Source organism: Schistocerca americana, chromosome 5 (genome assembly GCF_021461395.2).
Source record: "Schistocerca americana isolate TAMUIC-IGC-003095 chromosome 5, iqSchAmer2.1, whole genome shotgun sequence".
NCBI classification, from domain to species: Eukaryota; Metazoa; Arthropoda; class Insecta; order Orthoptera; family Acrididae; genus Schistocerca; species Schistocerca americana.
The window spans coordinates 219868568-219889233 of record NC_060123.1 but is presented as its reverse complement, the minus strand read 5'-3'; the positions used below and the strand labels follow the sequence as shown (position 1 = coordinate 219889233).

General features: G+C 41.6%; 1 protein-coding gene across 1 annotated transcript in view; it reads left to right on the top strand.

The window, feature by feature from the left end:
* The window catches only part of LOC124616274 (zinc finger SWIM domain-containing protein 5-like), a 137465-nt gene that overhangs the window by 103454 nt on the left and 13345 nt on the right, over positions 1-20666 (top strand). The window contains exons 7-15 of the mRNA XM_047144577.1: positions 43-197; positions 4876-5039; positions 5145-5284; positions 12840-13214; positions 15394-15560; positions 16175-16419; positions 17113-17267; positions 18341-18504; positions 19121-19268. Of these exons, the coding sequence (XP_047000533.1) occupies positions 43-197; positions 4876-5039; positions 5145-5284; positions 12840-13214; positions 15394-15560; positions 16175-16419; positions 17113-17267; positions 18341-18504; positions 19121-19268 (1713 nt within the window). The remainder of the gene's footprint in view (positions 1-42; positions 198-4875; positions 5040-5144; positions 5285-12839; positions 13215-15393; positions 15561-16174; positions 16420-17112; positions 17268-18340; positions 18505-19120; positions 19269-20666) is intronic.

Sequence of the window (20666 nt, the reverse complement as noted above, 5' to 3'; positions counted from 1 at the left end):
CTTGTATAATTGAAACTGAGCTGTCCTTTCTGTTGCCTACAGGTGCCCTATGGGTCTGCATTGTTCTGAATCCACACTGCAGTCTCCAGGAAAAGCAACACTGGAAAGCACTGTTAGAAAAGTGGACACTAATAGATGTTTGTCCACAAGAAGACCCAGATTTCAGACCTCAACAACCACCTCGCCAAGATGCTGCGGTATGTTGTTCCTTGAGAAAGTGGTGAAAAAGTAGTTTTATCTTTCATTTGCAACAATAAGTAGGACAAGTGTGCTTTAGCACTAAAATACATATCTAACATCATAACGGATTTTGAATGTTCCCAAAAATTTGTTTGGCATGGGAACACGAGTGTAAAAAGTAAACTGTTGGAGTATGGAAATATGTTGTGTTTAAACTATAAAGACTGTGGATATTACAAAATATCTTTAAAACACTTGAGTAATGTAGTACTGGTGAATGCAGCATTTGTTCAAAGTTTCAAAAGGAATGAAGCCCTGAAGAAAAGGTAAGCAAAATGTGGGACATATAATAAATATCTGTGGGTACTGTAAGTACCTCTTCTTGTTCTATACGATTACTTTGTTCCCTATGTATTACTCCTGCTTAAGATTAATTAATGTTTGCAACAATGGAGTATCAATGTGTGTTTCTTCAAAAAAATTATTTGTACTTCTTTCAGTTTCTTTTATCTTTCTTTCTCAACCAGAGATAGTGATAGTTCTTGTCGAATACTCATTAGACCATCTGCAGTGTAACAAAACCTCATACTTAGCAATGGACATTCCAGGGTGGAACCACAACAATATAGAGGAGGCATTGAGTTGCAGACAGGGACAATGAAAATACTGCTAAACATTTAAGCTTTCAGACACAAAAGTCTTTCTTTGAAAATAGAAAATACACGCACATTCACCACAAGCCTGACTCAGACCACAGATATAGTGGTGATATGTGGATGAGTTGTGCTTGTGTGAATGTGTGTGTCTTTTTTTATTTCTGAACAACTCTTTTGTCCAAAAGCTTAAATGGTTGTCAGTCTTTTCATTGTGTCTGTCTGTGACTCACTGGCTCTTCTATGTCATGAGCAACAATTTATCCTTTTCATAAAAACTCATATTTTATGCAGTAATGGATAACTAAAGGACTAATCAATCCAGCCGTCAGAGTGTATGGTACTGTCATTGAGTAGACATTGTTTTATTGGAGATGCCTTCATTCAGCCTGTATAATCAGTGTAGTTTGCCAGTTCTGGGAAGGTTTTTCCATTTTCTGTATGCTCTGGTAAATGAAAATACCAAAAGATTTGCTGAAGGTGAAGGTTAAATTGAAAGAAAGGCTTAGAACCTATGGAAATTCACATTCCAGGTTTCTTGATCACTGTGCTGGGGCCATAAGAATTCAATATATATGTTATATATGTTAATAAATGAATTTGGAAGCATTAATTTTTGCTAGCCACAGATATTTGTTTTAATACATCTCTATACAGTGTAATGTCAGTACCATATTTTACGGACTATAAGACACAACTTAACTTTTAAGCACTTTTTTAAAAAATAACATTTTTACCCTTTTTATTATTAGACCGTAAAGCGAGACAAAAATTCTTAGTTTATAAAACCGAATTGACCTTCAAAATCCCTGAAAATCATCTGAACTTTCTTCTTCTTCTTCTTCTTCTTCTTCTTCTTCCCCTTCCCTCTTCATGGCCATTGTCCTCTTCATATATAAGATGGTCTTCACTGCCACCAAGAGAGTTACTTATCCCCCACTTCTTGAAAGAGTTAACAGTAATGTCTTCTCTCACTCTAGAACACAACTGTTTTGGCCACTGACACATTTGTTTGACTGTAGGACATTTTAAAGAACCCTTTGGTGTGAATTCATCTTGGGTTTCATCCATCATTCATTTGTTCCATTACTCTCCTACACAATTTAATTGATTTATTTGTCGAGACATCAAAAGGTTGCAATTGTGAAGTAAGACCTCCCAGAATAATAGCAAGCTCTGTGCTTCCCTGTCTCAATGTCTCTTTCACAGAAGTTATCAAATGACCACTAAACTGATCCAGCAGAAGAAGAGAACTCTTCTTCAATAAAGCACCTTTCCATTCTCTCCCATACTCTGTTAATTCATAATTTCATAACAACTTCATCCACACAGCTGTTGTCATGTACATGAACAACAACACCTGGTGGTGTTTCAGAAGGCTTTGGCATTGTTTTGGGCTTGAAAATGATCATTGGATTAAGTTTAATATCATCAGCATGAAATAAAAGAACAACAGTGTAATGCATTTTTTCATGTTCACCCATTTTTATACACTCCTGGAAATTGAAATAAGAACACCGTGAATTCATTGTCCCAGGAAGGGGAAACTTTATTGACACATTCCTGGGGTCAGATACATCACATGATCACACTGACAGAACCACAGGCACATAGACACAGGCAACAGAGCATGCACAATGTCGGCACTAGTACAGTGTATATCCACCTTTCGCAGCAATGCAGGCTGCTATTCTCCCATGGAGACGATCGTAGAGATGCTGGATGTAGTCCTGTGGAACGGCTTGCCATGCCATTTCCACCTGGCGCCTCAGTTGGACCAGCGTTCGTGCTGGACGTGCAGACCGCGTGAGACGACGCTTCATCCAGTCCCAAACATGCTCAATGGGGGACAGATCCGGAGATCTTGCTGGCCAGGGTAGTTGACTTACACCTTCTAGAGCACGTTGGGTGGCACGGGATACATGCGGACGTGCATTGTCCTGTTGGAACAGCAAGTTCCCTCGCCGGTCTAGGAATGGCAGAACGATGGGTTCGATGACGGTTTGGATGTTCCGTGCACTATTCAGTGTCCCCTCGACGATCACCAGTGGTGTACGGCCAGTGTAGGAGATCGCTCCCCACACCATGATGCCGGGTGTTGGCCCTGTGTGCCTCGGTCGTATGTAGTCCTGATTGTGGCGCTCACCTGCACGGCGCGAAACACGCATACGACCATCATTGGCACCAAGGCAGAAGCGACTCTCATCGCTGAAGACGACACGTCTCCATTCGTCCCTCCATTCACGCCTGTCGCGACACCACTGGAGGCGGGCTGCACGATGTTGGGGCGTGAGCGGAAGACGGCCTAACGGTGTGCGGGACCGTAGCCCAGCTTCGTAGAGATGGTTGCGAATGGTCCTCGCCGATACCCCAGGAGCAACAGTGTCCCTAATTTGCTGGGAAGTGGCGGTGCGGTCCCCTACGGCACTGCGTAGGATCCTACGGTCTTGGCGTGCATCCGTGCGTCGCTGCGGTCCGGTCCCAGGTCGACGGGCACGTGCACCTTCCGCCGACCACTGGCGACAACATCGATGTACTGTGGAGACCTCACGCCCCACGTGTTGAGCAATTCGGCGGTACGTCCAAACGGCCTCCCGCATGCCCACTACACGCCCTCACTCAAAGTCCGTCAACTGCACATACGGTTCACGTCCACGCTGTCGCGGCATGCTACCAGTGTTAAAGACTGCGATGGAGCTCCGTATGCCACGGCAAACTGGCTGACACTGACGGCGGCGGTGCACAAATGCTGCGCAGCTAGCGCCATTCGACGGCCAACACCGCGGTTCCTGGTGTGTCCGCTGTGCCGTGCGTGTGATCGTTGCTTGTACAGCCCTCTCGCAGTGTCCGGAGCAAGTATGGTGGGTCTGACACACCGGTGTCAATGTGTTCTTTTTTCCATTTCCAGGAGTGTAGTTACAGTTTTTACAGTTACAGTTTTAGCACATTTCATGGCAACAGTTCTGTTACTCGGCATATAAAATGTCAGTGGAGTTTTGTCCATATTTGCTATTTGGCTTAGTTCCACATTGGTTTTCTTTTCATGTTGAATAGTAAAGTGATGAAAAGATAATATTTTCTCTCCATATTCTTGTGGCTTTCTGTGAGATATTTTGGTTTTGGTTCACATACTAAGTCCATGATGCTTCATAAAGCTGTAGTACCAACCAACTCCACCCTTAAAATCTGTTAAGTTCCACTGTAATGCTAGTTTATGACCATGTACTGGAATCACTTTTGTATTAATTCTAACGCTATTTTGACGGTGTATGTAAATCCATTTCAATATGCTATCTTCTACTTTTGGCCATTTTGCATTCAGTCCTCTATTTGCACATTTACCCTTCCTTATTTTTTTTTCTGTTCTTCCTTACTAGACCACCAGTCACATTTTTCTGTTGGTGGAGAGTCGAAATGCTGCTCAGCTGCACTGGTTCCATGTCCTTGTGCATATTCTATTACTTTCAATTTATAGCCCGCATCATATGAATACCTTTTATTTTTTCCAATCACGAAACTAGTTACTAACAAAAATATTGTACTGTTACTGATAACATAAGTGACTTTCAGTTCAAGTTCACTGGCACCATAGACTGCTATGACTCATCATAGGCTAGACAGTGTTCCAGTTTTGTGATTATGGGGTAGGAGGGAGACGGTGTTAGCAAGCTTGTGAGTCCCCACAACTTATGTTCGTTGCATCAGTGCACTGCTGTTGCCAGTTGAATCCAATTTTGCCAGATAGAGAGAGGTTTCCCGTGGCACTGAGTATATGGCCATTTTTAAGACTGTCAGGAATTTTGAATCAAATAGTTCTGAGTATAAGATACACCTGAATTTTGGAGGTAAATTTTTGAAGAAAATAGTGCACTTTATAGTCCTTAAAATACAGTATATTTTAAATATTACAATTCCTTCATTTTCATTATATGTCTGTGTATTTCTGTGCCATTTTTATGTGTGCATATGATTTATGTAGCTGTAATTACAATTTTGTGTGATATTTTCCATGAGTTAAGTTTTCTCCTTTTACCAATTTTAGCAGATGCATGTGAGTGATTCCTCAGATAGTAGTTCTGATGATGAAGGGGGAGGTGATGGAGGCTACCAGGGTATAAATAATAATGGTCGTCCTCGAACCTCAGGCCACAGAAGTCATCATTCAAGAGCCACTACCTCAGCTGTACCTAGAACAGTGTTCCACAGGTACCACTTACTTTACCATTTGTTTCTGTTTTGTAATACATATCAAAACTATAGCAGTCACATAGACACTTCAGTTAAATACACTTGTATTTTAAACTTTTTTAGGGCAATGGATGCAGTTGGAATGTCCTGGGACAACTTGCATTTGAAACACATTCTCTCAAGTGATACATACTGTAGCCATGTTCCTGATAGTTCTCTGCTTTGTGGAAGTTTCAACTCACAAGGGCAACCATTGTGGCATGGTAAGTTTTTTAATTCAGTTATTTAATAGTCTTAGCTGCCTATGGAGTATTAATTTCTTTACTCTTTTGCCAGAATTTCTGGCTCACTCTTCTTGTGAGAATAGCGTTATCTCTTCCTATTCTTGCTGGTTTCTCATTAGATAGATCTACCACTTATGGTATTTTTCTCTGAGATGGAGAGAAGTCTCATATATCTTTCTTACTGAGCCCATGCTTCACTAGATCTAGATTCTGATGTACTTCTTTCATCCATAGGACCCATGTCTTTCTGTTCTGCTGATAAGTGAATAAAATGAATATCTTAGTTGCAGCTCTTTTTGGTTTTGTGCTTTTAGTGTTCTTGAAAAGAATATCTTTTTTATTGTATTTGAGATCTGTTCAAACTTTTCATTTACTTTCTTCTCTGACCTAAAGTGAAATGTAGCTCATTTGCTGTTACCATTTTTTGGGTCCAGTATTTTCTTTAAAATTTATTTTTTATTATTTTTATTTATTTATTTATTTGTATTTATGGTAGTTGTCTCTGATGGATATTAAGTTTAAGGATTTACCATGGTCCTGTAGCGCCAGATTTCATGTTTTGAAAGTTTTGACATCATACACTTTATCTATCTTCTCAGGTATGCATATTATTTCTTACTGTATACGGGCATGTACCTCTTTGTCCAGTTTTATAGTGTGACAGGCTTTACTGATTGCAGTGTGTCTGTACGCTGTAGGTCTTACTGAAGTATGTAGTAAGTAGAGATTAAGTAATACACTAGACTCCCGCTAATCCGGCCATTCCTGGTGCATATGGGTGCCAGATTAGTAGATTGTAGAGTGTCTGAAATTTATTTTATTCATTTATTTTGTTTGTTATTTATTTTGAAAACATAGGGGATATCGTGTAGTGTACGTTATTGTTAGAACTTCAAGTTTAACACATATATTTAGGAACGACACAGCAACACATATAAGTCACAGAGTAAGTTGACATGTGTACACGTTGGCGTTTGAATAAGCACTGAGTCTCAGTCTAGCGGCCGCTGCTCGGCTGGCCGCTTAGGTGGCGCAGCTGCTGCATGGCTGGCAGACAGCGCCGCACATAGAGGACGTGCGTAATTGTACGGCAACACTTTGAATGATCGGCGAGTCACAACACTTTTCCCCCCTTTGAAATTGTTGCACTGGTCTTGATGGAGGTGTCCTGGAGATGGCTACTGTCCATAGGCGTTGATTGACTCGCCGTAAAGTCTCGAGGAGGAGGCTTCCCGTACGGACGGAAGTGTCTTCCCGTACGGACGGAAGTGTCCCCGATGATAACGGGTCGAGATGACTGGAGACGTAGGGGTCGAATCTGCTGGGGCCCCATGCACCAATCTGCCCATTGCGGCAAGTCCAGTTGATATGACAGGAGACATGGGTGATGTGTCAGCGTCCGTTGGAGGAGGAGGCGAGTAGATGTACTCTGACAGAGGATGGTCCTCCGGTTCCTGCATGGGCACGTCTCCTGGTGGCATCCGTTCTGGTGCTGGCATCGCGATGACGGTGAGAGGGCTACGTTGTGAGTATTGAGAGATGCCAAGATCCTGAGCATCAGGTAGAGCCAAAGGTGGTGTGGCGGCATTTGGAACAGGCGTTGCTGGCACCCGAGGCCGAAGCTGGTCCGAATGACGCACTGCAACACCCGTGTCCATCTGGATTTCATACAGGCATCTGCCACGGTGTCTTAAGATGCGGCCCAGGCTCCATTTTGGCCGCCTGCCATATCCCCGTACCCAGATGAGGTCATCAGCGGTGAACCGGACAAGTGAAGGCACCCGCGGCCGTGAGGTGGGAGGCCGCAGAAGATGAAGTAGCGTGCGGGGCTGTCGGCCATGTAAGAGCTCAGCCGGGCTGTGATCGCCCATGGGGGTGAAACGGTAAGACGCCAGGAACTGGAGAAGTGAATCATCAGCAGCAGAAGAAGTCAGAAGTTTCCGCATCTGAGCCTTAAATGTGCGGACCAGTCTTCAGCCTCACCGTTGGATTGTGGATGGAACGGCGGGGCCGTGACATGCGTAACGGCGTGACGAGCACAAAAATCCGCAAAGTCAGAAGAGGCAAATTGCGGACCATTATCAGTAACAAGAGTAGAGGGGAGGCCTTCCAGAGAAAAAATGCGGGCGAGAGCACTGGTGGTTGCCGCGGTGGTAGGTGACGTGCAACGGACAATGAAAGGAAAGTTAGAGTAGGCGTCAATTACAAGGAGCCAATAAGTACCTAAAAAGGGTCCCGCAAAATCAGCATGAATGCGCTCCCAGGGCTTCTCAGGCGAAGGCCACGGTGACAAAGATGACTTCGGGGCAGCGGCCTGTGACGCACAAGGGCCGCAGGCAGCGACCATGTGTGCTGTTTCAGAGTCGATGCCAGGCCAGTACACATGACGGCGCGCCAGAGATTTTGTGCGAGACACACCCCAGTGCCCCTGGTGAAGGAGGCGCAATACCGAAGCATGCAAAGACGCAGGGACCACAACACGCGGCGAAGCATTGTCAGTGGAGAAGAGGATAACACCATCCCTAGCCGTGAGGTGGTAGCGCAAAGTGTAGTAGTTCCACAACAGATCAGAAGTCTTAACGGACGGGCGATCTCGCCAACCCTTCTGAATACAGCGTAAAACCCGGGAGAGGGTAGGGTCAGAACCCGTAGCAGCCGCCAGCCTGTCCCCAGTGATGGGGAACCTGTCCACAACCTGCTGCTCGGCAACATCCAGGTGGAAACACAAAAGTTCGTCCCTATCAAATGCCTGATCAGGACCCATGGGAAGGCGAGACAAAGCATCAGCATTCGCATGTTGAGCCGTTGGCCGGAAATGAATCTCATAATTGAAACGGGACAAGTAAAGAGCCCAACGCTGGAGGCGGTGTGCAGCCTTGTCGGGAAGTGACGTTGATGGATGAAACAAGGAAACAAGTGGTTTGTGATCCGTAACAAGATGAAATTTTGAGCCATAGAGAAAAACACCAAACTTATGAAGAGCATAAATGATGGCCAAAGCTTCTTTCTCAATTTGAGAATACTTTTGTCGGGCATCCGTGAGCGTTTTGGAGGCATAAGCAATGGGTTGTTCCAAACTCTCAGAAAAACGGTGCACAAGGACTGCCCCAACCCCGTATTGAGAGGCATCTGTGGCAAGAACAAGATGTTGGCCAGGTCGATAAGTAGCCAGGCACGGGGCCTGTTTCAGCAGAGTCTTTAATTTCTGGAAAGCCGCGTCACATGACGCGGACCAGTGAAAAGGCACGTTTTTATGCAACAGGCGATGCAATGGCTGAGCCACCGACGCCGCAGACGGTAAAAACTTGTGATAGTATGCTATTTTCCCCAAGAAGGCCTGCAGTTCCTTAACAGATGTAGGGCGAGGAAGGGCATCGATTGCAGCGACAGTTTGTTGAAGCGGACGAATACCATCCCGAGAGAGTTGAAACCCCAAGTACGTGATAGAGGCCTGAAAAAATTGTGATTTCTGAAGATTACACATAAGACCGGCAGTCTGTAAGACATTAAAAAGTGTGCGGAGGTTTTGAAGATGTTCTTCAGTGGTGGAGCCAGTGACAACAATGTCGTCCATGTAATTGATACACCCAGGGACAGGGAGCAATAATTGTTCCAAGAATCGCTGAAAGAGAGCAGGGGCACTAGCAACCCCGAATGGCAAGCGTTGGTATTGATAGAGGCCGAAAGGCATGTTAAGGACCAGAAACTGCCGGGAAGCAGCGTCGAGAGGAAGTTGATGATAAGCTTCTGACAGGTCAATTTTAGAAAAATACTGTCCTCCAGCGAGTTTAGTGAACAGTTCTTCAGGACGGGGCATAGGGTAAGTGTCGATGACGCATTGAGCATTTACAGTGGCTTTGAAATCGCCACAGAGACGAATATCACCATTGGGCTTAGCAACTACAATGACAGGAGAGGACCACTCACTGGAAGTGACAGGAAGCAAGACCCCTGAAGTAGTGAGACGATCCAACTCCCGTTTTACCCAATCACGAAGGGCCACAGGAATGGGCCGAGCCCGAAAAAACTTAGGCTGAGCAGTGGGTTTGAGCGTGATATGTGCTTCAAAGTCGTTTGCACGGCCTAACCCAGGAGAAAAAAGGGACGAAAATGTCGTCGACAAGGAATCCAGTTGAGCATAAGGAATAGCGTCAGAGACAATATTGACAGAGTCATCTATGGAGAACCCAAAAACGCGAAAGGCATGGAAACCAAAATGATTTTCTGTTTTGCTCTGGTCGACCACAAATATGGGAACAGTGCGAATGACGGATTTGTAAGATACCTCAGCATTAAACTGTCCCAAGAGAGAAATCTTCTGTTTATTGTGCGTCCGTAATTGCCGAGTGACAGGGGACAGGAGTGGAGAACCCAGCTGAAGATACGTATGAGAATTAATTATAGTGGCAGCAGAACCGGTATCCACTTGCATGCAAACATCTCGACCAAGGATTTGGACAGTGAGGAATAACTTCCCTGAAAGGGAAGAAGTGCAATTGACAGACAACACAGAATCAGCGTCATGTTCATGAACATCATGTATGCGGTCCGATTTACAAACGGAAGACACATGACCTTTCTTTTTGCAATTGTGACACACAGCCCAGCGTTGGGGACAATCCTCGCGTGAATGTTTCGTAAAACACCGCGGACATGAAGGAAGTTGCCGGGGATTTTGCTGCAGTTTCTTAGTGGGTTGTTTACGGCTAGGCCGAGGCTGCGCGTGGGAGCACACTGCGGCCACGTCGGCCGGCGAGGACGTGCTGCACGCGTCGTCAACAGCGCACAGAGGTTGTATTTCCATGACATCACCCCACGCTTCTATTTGCGCCCCAGTGGCGCAAGAAATTTCAAAAGACTGCGCAATGGAGAGAACTTCATTTAGAGTCGGATTTGCCAACTGAAGGGCACGTTGCCGAACTTCTTTGTCGGGCGCCGACCGGATAATAGCATCCCGTAGCATGGAATCGGCATAGGATTCTTTGTGAACGTCAGTAACAAATTGACACTTTCGACTGAGGCCGTGAAGTTCAGCAGCCCAAGCGCGATAGGATTGATTTGGTTCTTTTTGACAACGATAAAAGGCAACACGAGAGGCTCCACATGCGTTTGCTTTTTAAAATAGACAGACAGAAGTGAGCACATTTCAGCAAAGGACAAAGACGCAGGATCCTTCAAAGGAACCAATTGCGACAACAACCGATACATTTGAGGTGAAATCCAGGAAAGGAACAGAGACTTACATGGTTGTTCGTCCGTGACATGAAATGCCAAGAAGTGCTGTCGAAGACGTTTTTCATAATCAGACCAGTCTTCCGCCATCTCGTTGTAAGGAGGAAAAGGAAGTACAGCCAATGACGAGAAACGCCCCGCATTTGACGCCGCGACGAAATCGCGAATTGCCGCTGTTAGAAGCGTTTGCTGTTCAAGGAGATTTTGCAAGAGTTTCTCGACAGTAGCCATGGAACCCTGTGAGTCAACGGTGAAAAGGAAAAATCCCATCCTCGTCGCCAATTGTTAGAACTTCAAGTTTAACACATATATTTAGGAACGACACAACAACACATATAAGTCACAGAGTAAGTTGACATGTGTACACGTTAGCGTTCGAATAAGCACTGAGTCTCAGTCTAGCGGCCGCTGCTCGGCTGGCCGCTTAGGTGGCGCAGCTGCTGCATGGCTGGCAGACAGCGCCGCACGTAGAGGACATGCGTAATTGCGCGGCGGTACTTTGAATGATCGGCGAGTCACAACAGTTATTAAACCGAATGATACAATTTTAAAACGTAGAGGATATACTTTATTAAATCCAAAAATACATTAATTTTCAAAGAAAACTTAGTCCTTGAATGTATACTGTACATAATTATACAGTTGTATCACTCATTAGGAAACATGTCCCTAATTTTTAACTGTCGCAATGATGATACGCGACGGTGCCATGCTTTAACACACACCCACTTTACAAGCATTACATCGGTACAGCATGTATCTGATTGTTGTGTAATGTGCTCCAGGAAGATCTCAGCAGCTTCAGCACCACCAGTGTGAGAAATCTTCATGCTCTCTTGTCCTGTGTCCTCTTCTTCATCACTTTCATCATTAATTTCTTGCATACTTTCGATTATATCTTCATCTGTTAAAGTTTGGTCCGTATCACAGTTTTCCTCATTCAGCCACTTAGTAGCATCTCCATCATCAATTTCTTCTCCTCCTGTAAGATCGTGGAACATGTCAGTGTACAAAGTAATTGATAAATACGAATTGACAGGCTCATCACTGTCACTCACTACTGGATCCAACTCGGCATCAATGGATGGCCACAAGTTTATTCAACGCTTCATTATGGTAGCGCACTCTACTTTATCCCATGCTTCGGCTGCTTGGAAAACATCACGTATAATCTCAATAGAGTAGTTTTCACTGTTGTTCAGCAAGGAGATGAGAAATGAATGTCGATAATGATGTTTAATTGATTTCAAAATTCCCTGGTCCATGGGCTGAGTTAGGGCTGTCATATTGGGTGGGAGAAACAGTGCTTGTATACCATCGGACTTTAGTGAAACATCTGAAGGATGACTGGGAGCATTGTCAATTATAAGGATAGCTTTCAATGGAAGCTTTTTCTTCTTTACCTCTTTTCTCACTGTTGGTACAAGCATTTCATGGAACCACTGAGAAAATATTTGTCTGTCCACCCACGCTTTTTTCTGAGTGCAATACCACACTGGTAGAGTATTTATGTCAAAGTGTTGAAAACAACGTAGATGTTGTGATTTTCCAATCACCATAAGCAGTAGTTTATGACTCCCATTTGCATTACGACACGCTATTAATGTTACGTGCTGTTTTTGTTGCTTGTAACCACAAGATTCCTTCTCGTTCTTGGCAGCTTATGTTTTTGTAAAAGAGTCCTGTTTCATCAGCATTACACAAGGCATCAACAGTTAAATCTTCTTCCTCTATTATCTTCCGTATTATCTTGCTTACAAATTCATTAGCATCCTTATCATTAGCTGAGCAACTTTCCTCGATGACTGTCAGCTGCTGAATGCCATGTCATTTTTTATAGTTTGATAGCCAACCTTCACTTACTGCAAACAAGTTACTATTGCCAAGTTGTTTGTTAAATCAGCTGCTTTTTCCATTATAATCGGGCCACTGACTGGAATTCCTTTACTGTTGTGTGAACCATCTATAAACAGCTACATCCAGTTCTTCATAGTTACTCATCCAACATTGAACTCAGCAGCAATGGCTTTATGTGAAGAACCTCAATTTAACTTATCTAAAATTTCAAGTTTCTGCTTGAGGTTATCGTAAAACATTTCTTTTTAGTAGACATGATTCCGAACTGCAAAGAAAGCTGCAATTTCAAATACAGTATATAAAGCATTGTTTAACTAAGCATTGTTGCGCATGATAACTCATTGTGCACATGTTTTTGGATGTGCGCCAGATTACTGAGAGGCCGGACTACTGAGGGCTGGATTAGCAAGAGTCTAGTGTATATAATGGCACTTTTTTGTTTCAGAACCACTGCCGACATGTGCTGCTCGCGTGGATGCTCTGCGTTCACACGGCCACCAGGGAGCTGCCTTGAGGCTGGCTGTGGCAGTCGTCCGCACGATGAAGCAGCAGCAGCTAGCCGCACAGCGCCGTTGGCATGAGAGCCGCCACCGCATGCCCGTGCTGGGAACGCCATGCTCCTCCCGCTGCCCGGCAGCCATTCCTGTTCCCCCTACAATCCCTGTCCCTACACCAGGACCGGCTGCTGGAGTGTCTGGGACAGGCTGGGGGGAGGGATGGGTCGGTCACCCTCTAGACCCAGTCGGATGTCTGTTCGATACGTTGGCTGAAGCCTCACTGGTCCCAGATGATCAGACTCCTCGTACACCATCTTACTTTGGTAAGTGCATTGAAAAGTTTTTCTCTTCACATGACTTTAGTCTGAAATGAGCTTGATGTAAATGGAACTGAGGATGGGGGCTGGAGGTGGGGATCACATAATCATCTGTCTTCTGGCTTTTTCCATCCAGTACATCTCAATTTTGTCTCCTATGCCACTTTCCTCATCTCAGAATGGTACTTTATTTGCACTACATTCATGGGGTAGCCATAAAGTCTTAATTATGACCTTGAAAAAACAATGTCACATAATTAATTTTTTTTTTTGTCTGCAGATACATTTTACAGTCATAGTACACATTCAAATCTCTGTGCCACTGTACCTCAGCACACCACTAGAGGCGCCATAAAACAGTGGTGCAGCCCATTGATAAAATGAAGTATCATGTCTCAATTTCTTTTTGGCTACAGCCGAAATGTTGCACCTGTGTCAGGCTAATCCAGATTGGTAATTAAGTCATGTGTATTAGTCTGACATGGCTGCGACATTTTTGTTGCTACCAAAACAAACTGTCTCATGGTACTGCATTTATCAACAGGCTGCACTGTAATATAACATTTTAGTGTTTTATTCAGAGGGGTTCTATGCTGTCTTCAAGATATTTAAATCTAGTAACCCTTTCTATTTTACCTATTTATGTTACTACAGTAGAACCTCACTAATCCGTCCCCAACAGTACTGGAGCATCGCCGGAATGCAGAAAAGGTCAGACTATCAGAGTAACACTTTTATTGTCCCAAAACATCAAAATACAGTACAGCACAACTTTAATTTTCAACTGGAAATACTGTCTGAAATGTTGTTCCTTGTTAAAACAGTAATAAAATGTAAAGAAAACATTTACACACTAAAATTGCACAAAAGTGTTATGCACAGTAGTGCATGTACTGTAAAATATATATGTATCGTACAATAATATACTGTTGCTGTAGTTGAAAGTTCAATATCTATACATACGTTATTACATTACTGCATTGACATGAAACTGATTTGTACTTAACTGTTTAAAACATGAGAAATAACCCAGAAGAAAATGTTCCGGTCTTAACCAAGATGAAAAAAGTCTTTAATGTCATTTTGCTTAGCATACGAGAGTTTTGATTTAGCCAGTATGTTCTACCATTTTCTAATCTACAAAATGTCTATTGGGGTAGACCTATACCTTTGTTCAGTATATTGAAGGGCTATATCAAGTGCATTCTTAGCATCTGTAAATGATATTCGAGCCGTAGATTCATTGTCTTTGTTGTCGTCATGTTTCTTGTATTCATCAGTTGTTCGAATTACAGTGTCAGTGAGATGCTTCTGTTGTGTAGTTGCACTGATCCACTCACTTATGTCACTGGGCTCATCGACTGCTTGTAAAGGCAGCACCACTTGTTTACATTTAGTTGGTGCCATTATTTAGTTTTACACACTTTAATGTGTAAGAAGAACATTGCCAATAATTTACACTTAAGAATTGAGACAGAAACAAGTTATTTCATACTAAAAGTGATCGAACTATTCCACCTAGCGACAGTCAACTGTCTACTGCTCCATTTTGCAGATAATGAGCCATCAGCAAATCCAGTCTTGACTGTAGCAGTGATCCATGTAGGTAAACAAAGACTGGAAATGGGATGATTGGACTAAGTGGGAGTCGGACCATCTGAGGTCAGGTTAGCGAGGTTCTGCTGTGTATATTTTAGAGTGTTTTTATGTTTTTCGTGTATGTAGTTTTTTGATTCAAATTCTGTAATCAGTTCTGTTTGCAATATTCTCTTAAAGATTCATTTGATTAATTGTTTCTGTTAGATTTTCTGAAGTTATTTCAGAGCTATCCATCAATGTTAAGAAGTTGACGTAATTCCCGTCTATTTTCTCCCGAGAATTTTCGTTCACATTTTGTTATTTTTGAGCTCCTCATTTCATATCCTTATACTTATTTTTCCTGTCTTTGTTGCTGCTTTTTCTTTTTATGAACTGAACCTTTTCTTCTCTGTGACACTGAAAATGTTCTTTTCATTGTCAAGCTACAGCACTAAGGAATGATTCACTCATTGTTGGTGTGTCACTTTCATTCATAGGTTGCCAGGTTCAGTGCAGTACATGCATACCAGAATTAGAATCTCACAAAAAAGTGGATAGAAAAGTTGTTGTGTCTCCCTGTTACATGATTGTTCACTCTTGTCTCCAGACCCTGTTGGCGTTGATGACACAAGTGCCAACGTTCCTCCTCGGTACCACCATGTTCCTGTTGTGGCTTCTCGTGATCGTTCAGAAACTTACCTTACCCTTGCAGTGGAAGTAGCTCTCATTGGACTGGGTCAGCAGCGTATTATGCCCACAGGACTTTATGCTCAGGTAAGAACCAGTTAATATATTATTGTTTATATTTATTTGATACTCAGATAACTGCCTTTTTTGCAGTATAGTTTTTACTGACCAACTGCCATATGTAATTGATCTTTAAGGAAAAAAGTAATTTTAATGTTTAAGGTATTATTGGTTCTTCAAGAATAATATAACCTTCAGGTCACTCCTGGTGACTGGTGCAATTTCAGGTGTATTAATTATCAGATGTTCTGTAACTGAGGAAGCCAGTCTAATTATTCTATTAAATTAATGGAGAATTTCATGAATGACAGCATTTACTAAATATTTACATGCATGAAACATTTTTTAATCAACCATAATGGAATTTTGTCTTCAGTGTTATTTCTGTATGTAATTTTTGTTTCCTAGATGTTTTGTTGGACTCCATAGTGCATCTATTATGCTGTATTATGTTACTCCAATAATTTTAAAAGTTAACACATATCCCAAACTGTATCCTTGAGCAGGAAGCTTAGGAGAAATTTAAAATATACGTTCTAGAATGCCGCTGTAATTCACATTCATCAACGAAAACAAAGATCGGATTCACTTAAAAAGGACAACAACTTTAAGCAATAATCATATCACTTTGTTTTCAACAGGAGAAATCCTGCAAACAAGAAGATCGTCTGATTGCAAAGCTGCAAGAAATAGAACTGGACAACAGCCTGGTTGCGGTGCTACGGCGCCAGGCAATTGTATTACTTGAAGGAGGCCCTTCAAGTGGACTGGGTATTGGCATCCATCCAGAAAGCATTCCAATGCATACTTTTGCTAGGTTCCTGTTCCTCTCACTTCTCAACTACTACCCTGACTTAGCCTATGAGGTTGGTCTACGTGCTATGAGGTTAGTGCCTTTTGGTAATTCTTTCTTTTGCAGATTCTATCAATGTTAGAAATGTTGTAATGTGTATACCAACGCTAATGGAGACTGTGGAGAGAAAAAGATAATTTTTTTTTGAGGAAAGAAACTAGTTTTCTCAATTGGAGAAATGCAAGCCAAATAACACTAAAAAAACTCAAAGGAAGATTTTGTTTTTTTCCTGGCTACTTACAACAAAATGTTAAGCGTCTGGACAGCTTACAACTGCATGCTGGACTGGGGCTTGAGCCTGGAATCTTGCCTTTTGAAAGCGATGCACTTACCAACTGAGCACCCAGGCATAACTCACAATCCATCCTTACTGTTTCGTTGCTGGAGTACCTCTCTCTTACTAAGCAGAATGTGAAGCTGCAAGCAGAAAAAAAAATAGAGCAACAGCTGATTGAGCTCTCTATTGTTTAGACAGTCAGTTAATTTACTTGTTAGGTGATGAGAACCTATTGCCTTGTCCTTGATTACACCAAAGATTCCTGAACAGTCTCTGTTCCAGTCTCTGATCAGTGATTTTTTCAGAATTGTTTACCAATGTGAGTTGAAGTATGTCTTAACATCATCATATCATTTGTTATTTCCAAACAAAAATACGTGTTGTTGCTACTATGAGATTGTCTTTTGAAAGTGGGATACAGTTCACTAAAATGGAACTGCATGTTGTAGGTTACCCATTTTGGAGGAGCATGAGGATGCTGATGACCCAGTCAATGCAAATGTGAATTCATTAGTCCTGAGTCGATATCCTCGTTGGTTTACACTGGGCCATATTGAAACTCAACAATGTGCATTGGCCTCAACAATGCTCAGTGCAGCAAAAGGTATTTTTATAACAACATATCTACCTATTTTTTGGCCTGAAGAATTGTATTGTAATTCGTCTGTTGCTTAATTATAAAAAAAAAAAAAAAAAGAACTGAAAATGATCAAAGAAACTTCATTAAAAGAATAAATGAGATCCTAGTTTAAGTAGTGATATTAGTACAAAACAACATTCATTGTATACTGGAGTTGTTGAGCGGTAGACAAACAAGTAAACAAGAGCTAGAACATGATAACTCAGCTTAAGAACTTGCACTCTTTTTTCACACAAACAGGTAAACATACACTGATAAGCTAAAACATGGGACCTGTGTTAGTAATCAAAGACACACTGACAGCTGTGAACCACTTGCATCCATTCATGCTTGATATCTTCCCTGACGGCAATGTCACCGTTCAGCAGTATAACTGTCCATGTTCAGAGACAGAACCATGCTACTTTCATTTGAGGAGCATTATAGTTAACTCACATTGATGTTATAGTGAGCGAATTCACCTGATGTAAATCCTATGGAAACCACCTGAGTCACTATCACTGTGCATGCAAATCAGTGGCATGTTATTTACATAAACTACGGGACCTGTGTATAGACTTCTAATGCCACATACCTCCAAAAACCTACCACAAACTGTCAGATACCTGATACTCAGAATCAGTGATGTATTTTATTCCAAAGACAGACAAACAACCTATTAAGCAGATGTTCATAATGCTTTGGCTCATCAGTGTATAAACACGCAGTTACAATTAAATACGCAGTTACATTGAGGTGGCATTATGACTGCGATGTAATAGATCGCTTCGTATGCATATCTTGTGTGCTGTTGAGAAGATAAAAAATTCGTAGAGTGATTGATTTTTATTTATATGGCTGTCCACCTTTAACAACTGCTCTATAAAATGTGTGGTGGTTTTCACTCAATCAGTTTACTTTGTTTTACCCCCAGTTTGTTCCAGTATTACATTAATGAGACCACTGTTTCTTTTAATTATGTGAGTTTGCTCTTTAATGGATAACATTACTTCTTACAATGATGCTATTCTCATTTCTGTGTCATTTTTATTTTACAGGTGATGTTCTTAGACTCAGAACTGTACTCGAGTCGTCACAGCGCCATATACATAGTTCCTCTCACTTATTTAAGCTAGCACAAGATGCCTTTCGCTTTGCTACTCCAGAAAATGGGCCTAGGCATCCAACACTATTGAGTGTAGCCTTTGAATTAGGACTGCAGGTAAGAAACTTGAAAGAGAATGCATTATTTGGGTGTTAAAAAAATAAAAAGTACTGGTTTTAGTTTGCATTTTGAGTGGCTTATAATTCCAAAGAAGATAAAAATGGAGCATGCCATTCATCTCAGTTGATTTACCAGAATCCATTTTCAATAAGGCTCTCGATATTGAGGCAGCAATTATTTTCCTTCCACATAAATGTAAAATAATGCAAACCAGAACAGGTAGCTATATGTCGGTTTTGATCATGCATTCAAACGAATGGAATTCATATTTTGAAACTAATGAAAAAATTTGTTTCTGAAAGAACTTACTGTAAAAAGGCAGATTGAGTTATTAAAAAAAATACCCACATCCAAAGCATAAAGCTACTCTTTTCTTATTATTCTTGAAGAGTCAAGTTTGCCGAGATTGGTAGAAATTCATTTTATTACTATTACCAGTTTTGGTAGATAAATGCTGTCATCATCAGCATATATCTGTTGAAACTGGTTATAGTAATAAAAAGAATCACTAGCAATCTCGGAAAACTTGATTTTTCAAGAATAATATAACCTATAGATCACCCCAGTGACATGCAATGTCAGACAAGTGTAACAATTTTTTTTAAAATTTCAGGTTATGAGAATGACATTATCCTCTTTAAATTGGAGACGTCGTGAAATGGTACGATGGTTGGTAACATGTGCTACAGAGGTGGGTGTAGAAGCTCTTGTCTCAATCATGCAGAACTGGTACCAACTCTTCACACCTACAGAAGCGACAGGTAAATGTTTGTGTATTGGAAAATGGATTAAAAAATTTATATACGGACATATCATGTTGTTTTCAAGAATGGTTATTTTAAAATATTTTATGAATTACTTGTAAATGAAATGCTTAAAGGAGGTCCTGGCCATGGAAGAAACTATCTTGGACACTGGCTCCATACAGATTGTTGTGATGTGATGTGCTTATTTAACTGCTTTGATTATGTTGTTTGTATTGTTCGCATTATTCCTTGACATGAAATTCTTCACATTTATAAGCTACTACTAACCCTTGGTTATAGCAGTTTATGTAATCTTCACTTTTGATAATCAAGCAGTAACCTTGGATGTAGATAATAAACAACTATACAGGTGCCTTATTCAGGCAACCTGATACACATTGCCAAGCTTTGTACAAATGCAGTTTTCATCTGTTTGGAACAATCTCTTGTCACGGAGCTGATGCCAAAGATATTTTTCGCTGCTTGGCAACTGGTGTTACTCTATGCTGTCATATTGCCTTGTGCTGTAAAGTCAATTTTATTTGTGCTATGCACTTAATAAAATTTTCATAACAATAAATCCTGTATTCAGCAAAGCTTTCTGGTTGCAAATCTCTCTGACAGTTTCGTGGAAATCGTATACACTTTGGTGTCCCTGCAAATACAGTTTCTGTGAAGCATGACTAGCAAGATCATCTTTGCATATATATAACATGCATTGTATGCACAACATTGGATAGCTTTCCCTCTCCACTATAAAGATGCATTTTCAGATTGCCTATAGATATGGTTCTGAGCAAATGTCAAGGAACATGAACTTACAGAAAAAAAGAAATAATTGTGTATGAATGTATCAGCAAACATCTTGAAAGTTAATGTACACATAGTGTTTTTTCAAAGTCACTCGCAGTCACTCAGGAACAAAGGTGCTGAGTGGAAATAGGGCCAAAATTTATATCACTTTAGGGATCACTTCAGAGTTGTGTGTGTTGATAGTTTTGTTGATAGTTTCCTGTGCAAGCACGGAATGTAAATGCAGACAATTTCCTCACCGTACGAACATAGCTGCATGCATTTATCATCATTCTGTTTGTCTGCAATGAGAAGGGGAAAGTAATGATGGTGCTGATGGAAGAGATGAATGTACAGTTTCCCAAGATTTTCAGGTTGAGTAAGTAGATGGTGTGAAAATTATGGAAGGAGGGACAGGATGCTAAGAGTAATTTGATTGAGATATACACCCCAAAGAAGAAACAGCAAACTGTTGACTTTAAGGATAAGATTAAATTTGCTGTTAGATGGTAATTTACGCTGATGAACCAAAACATTATGACCACCAGGTTAATAGTGCACTGTCCACCTGTGCATCAGTTCGACAAGTCCTTGGTAGGTTTTTGGATGTATGTAGCACCA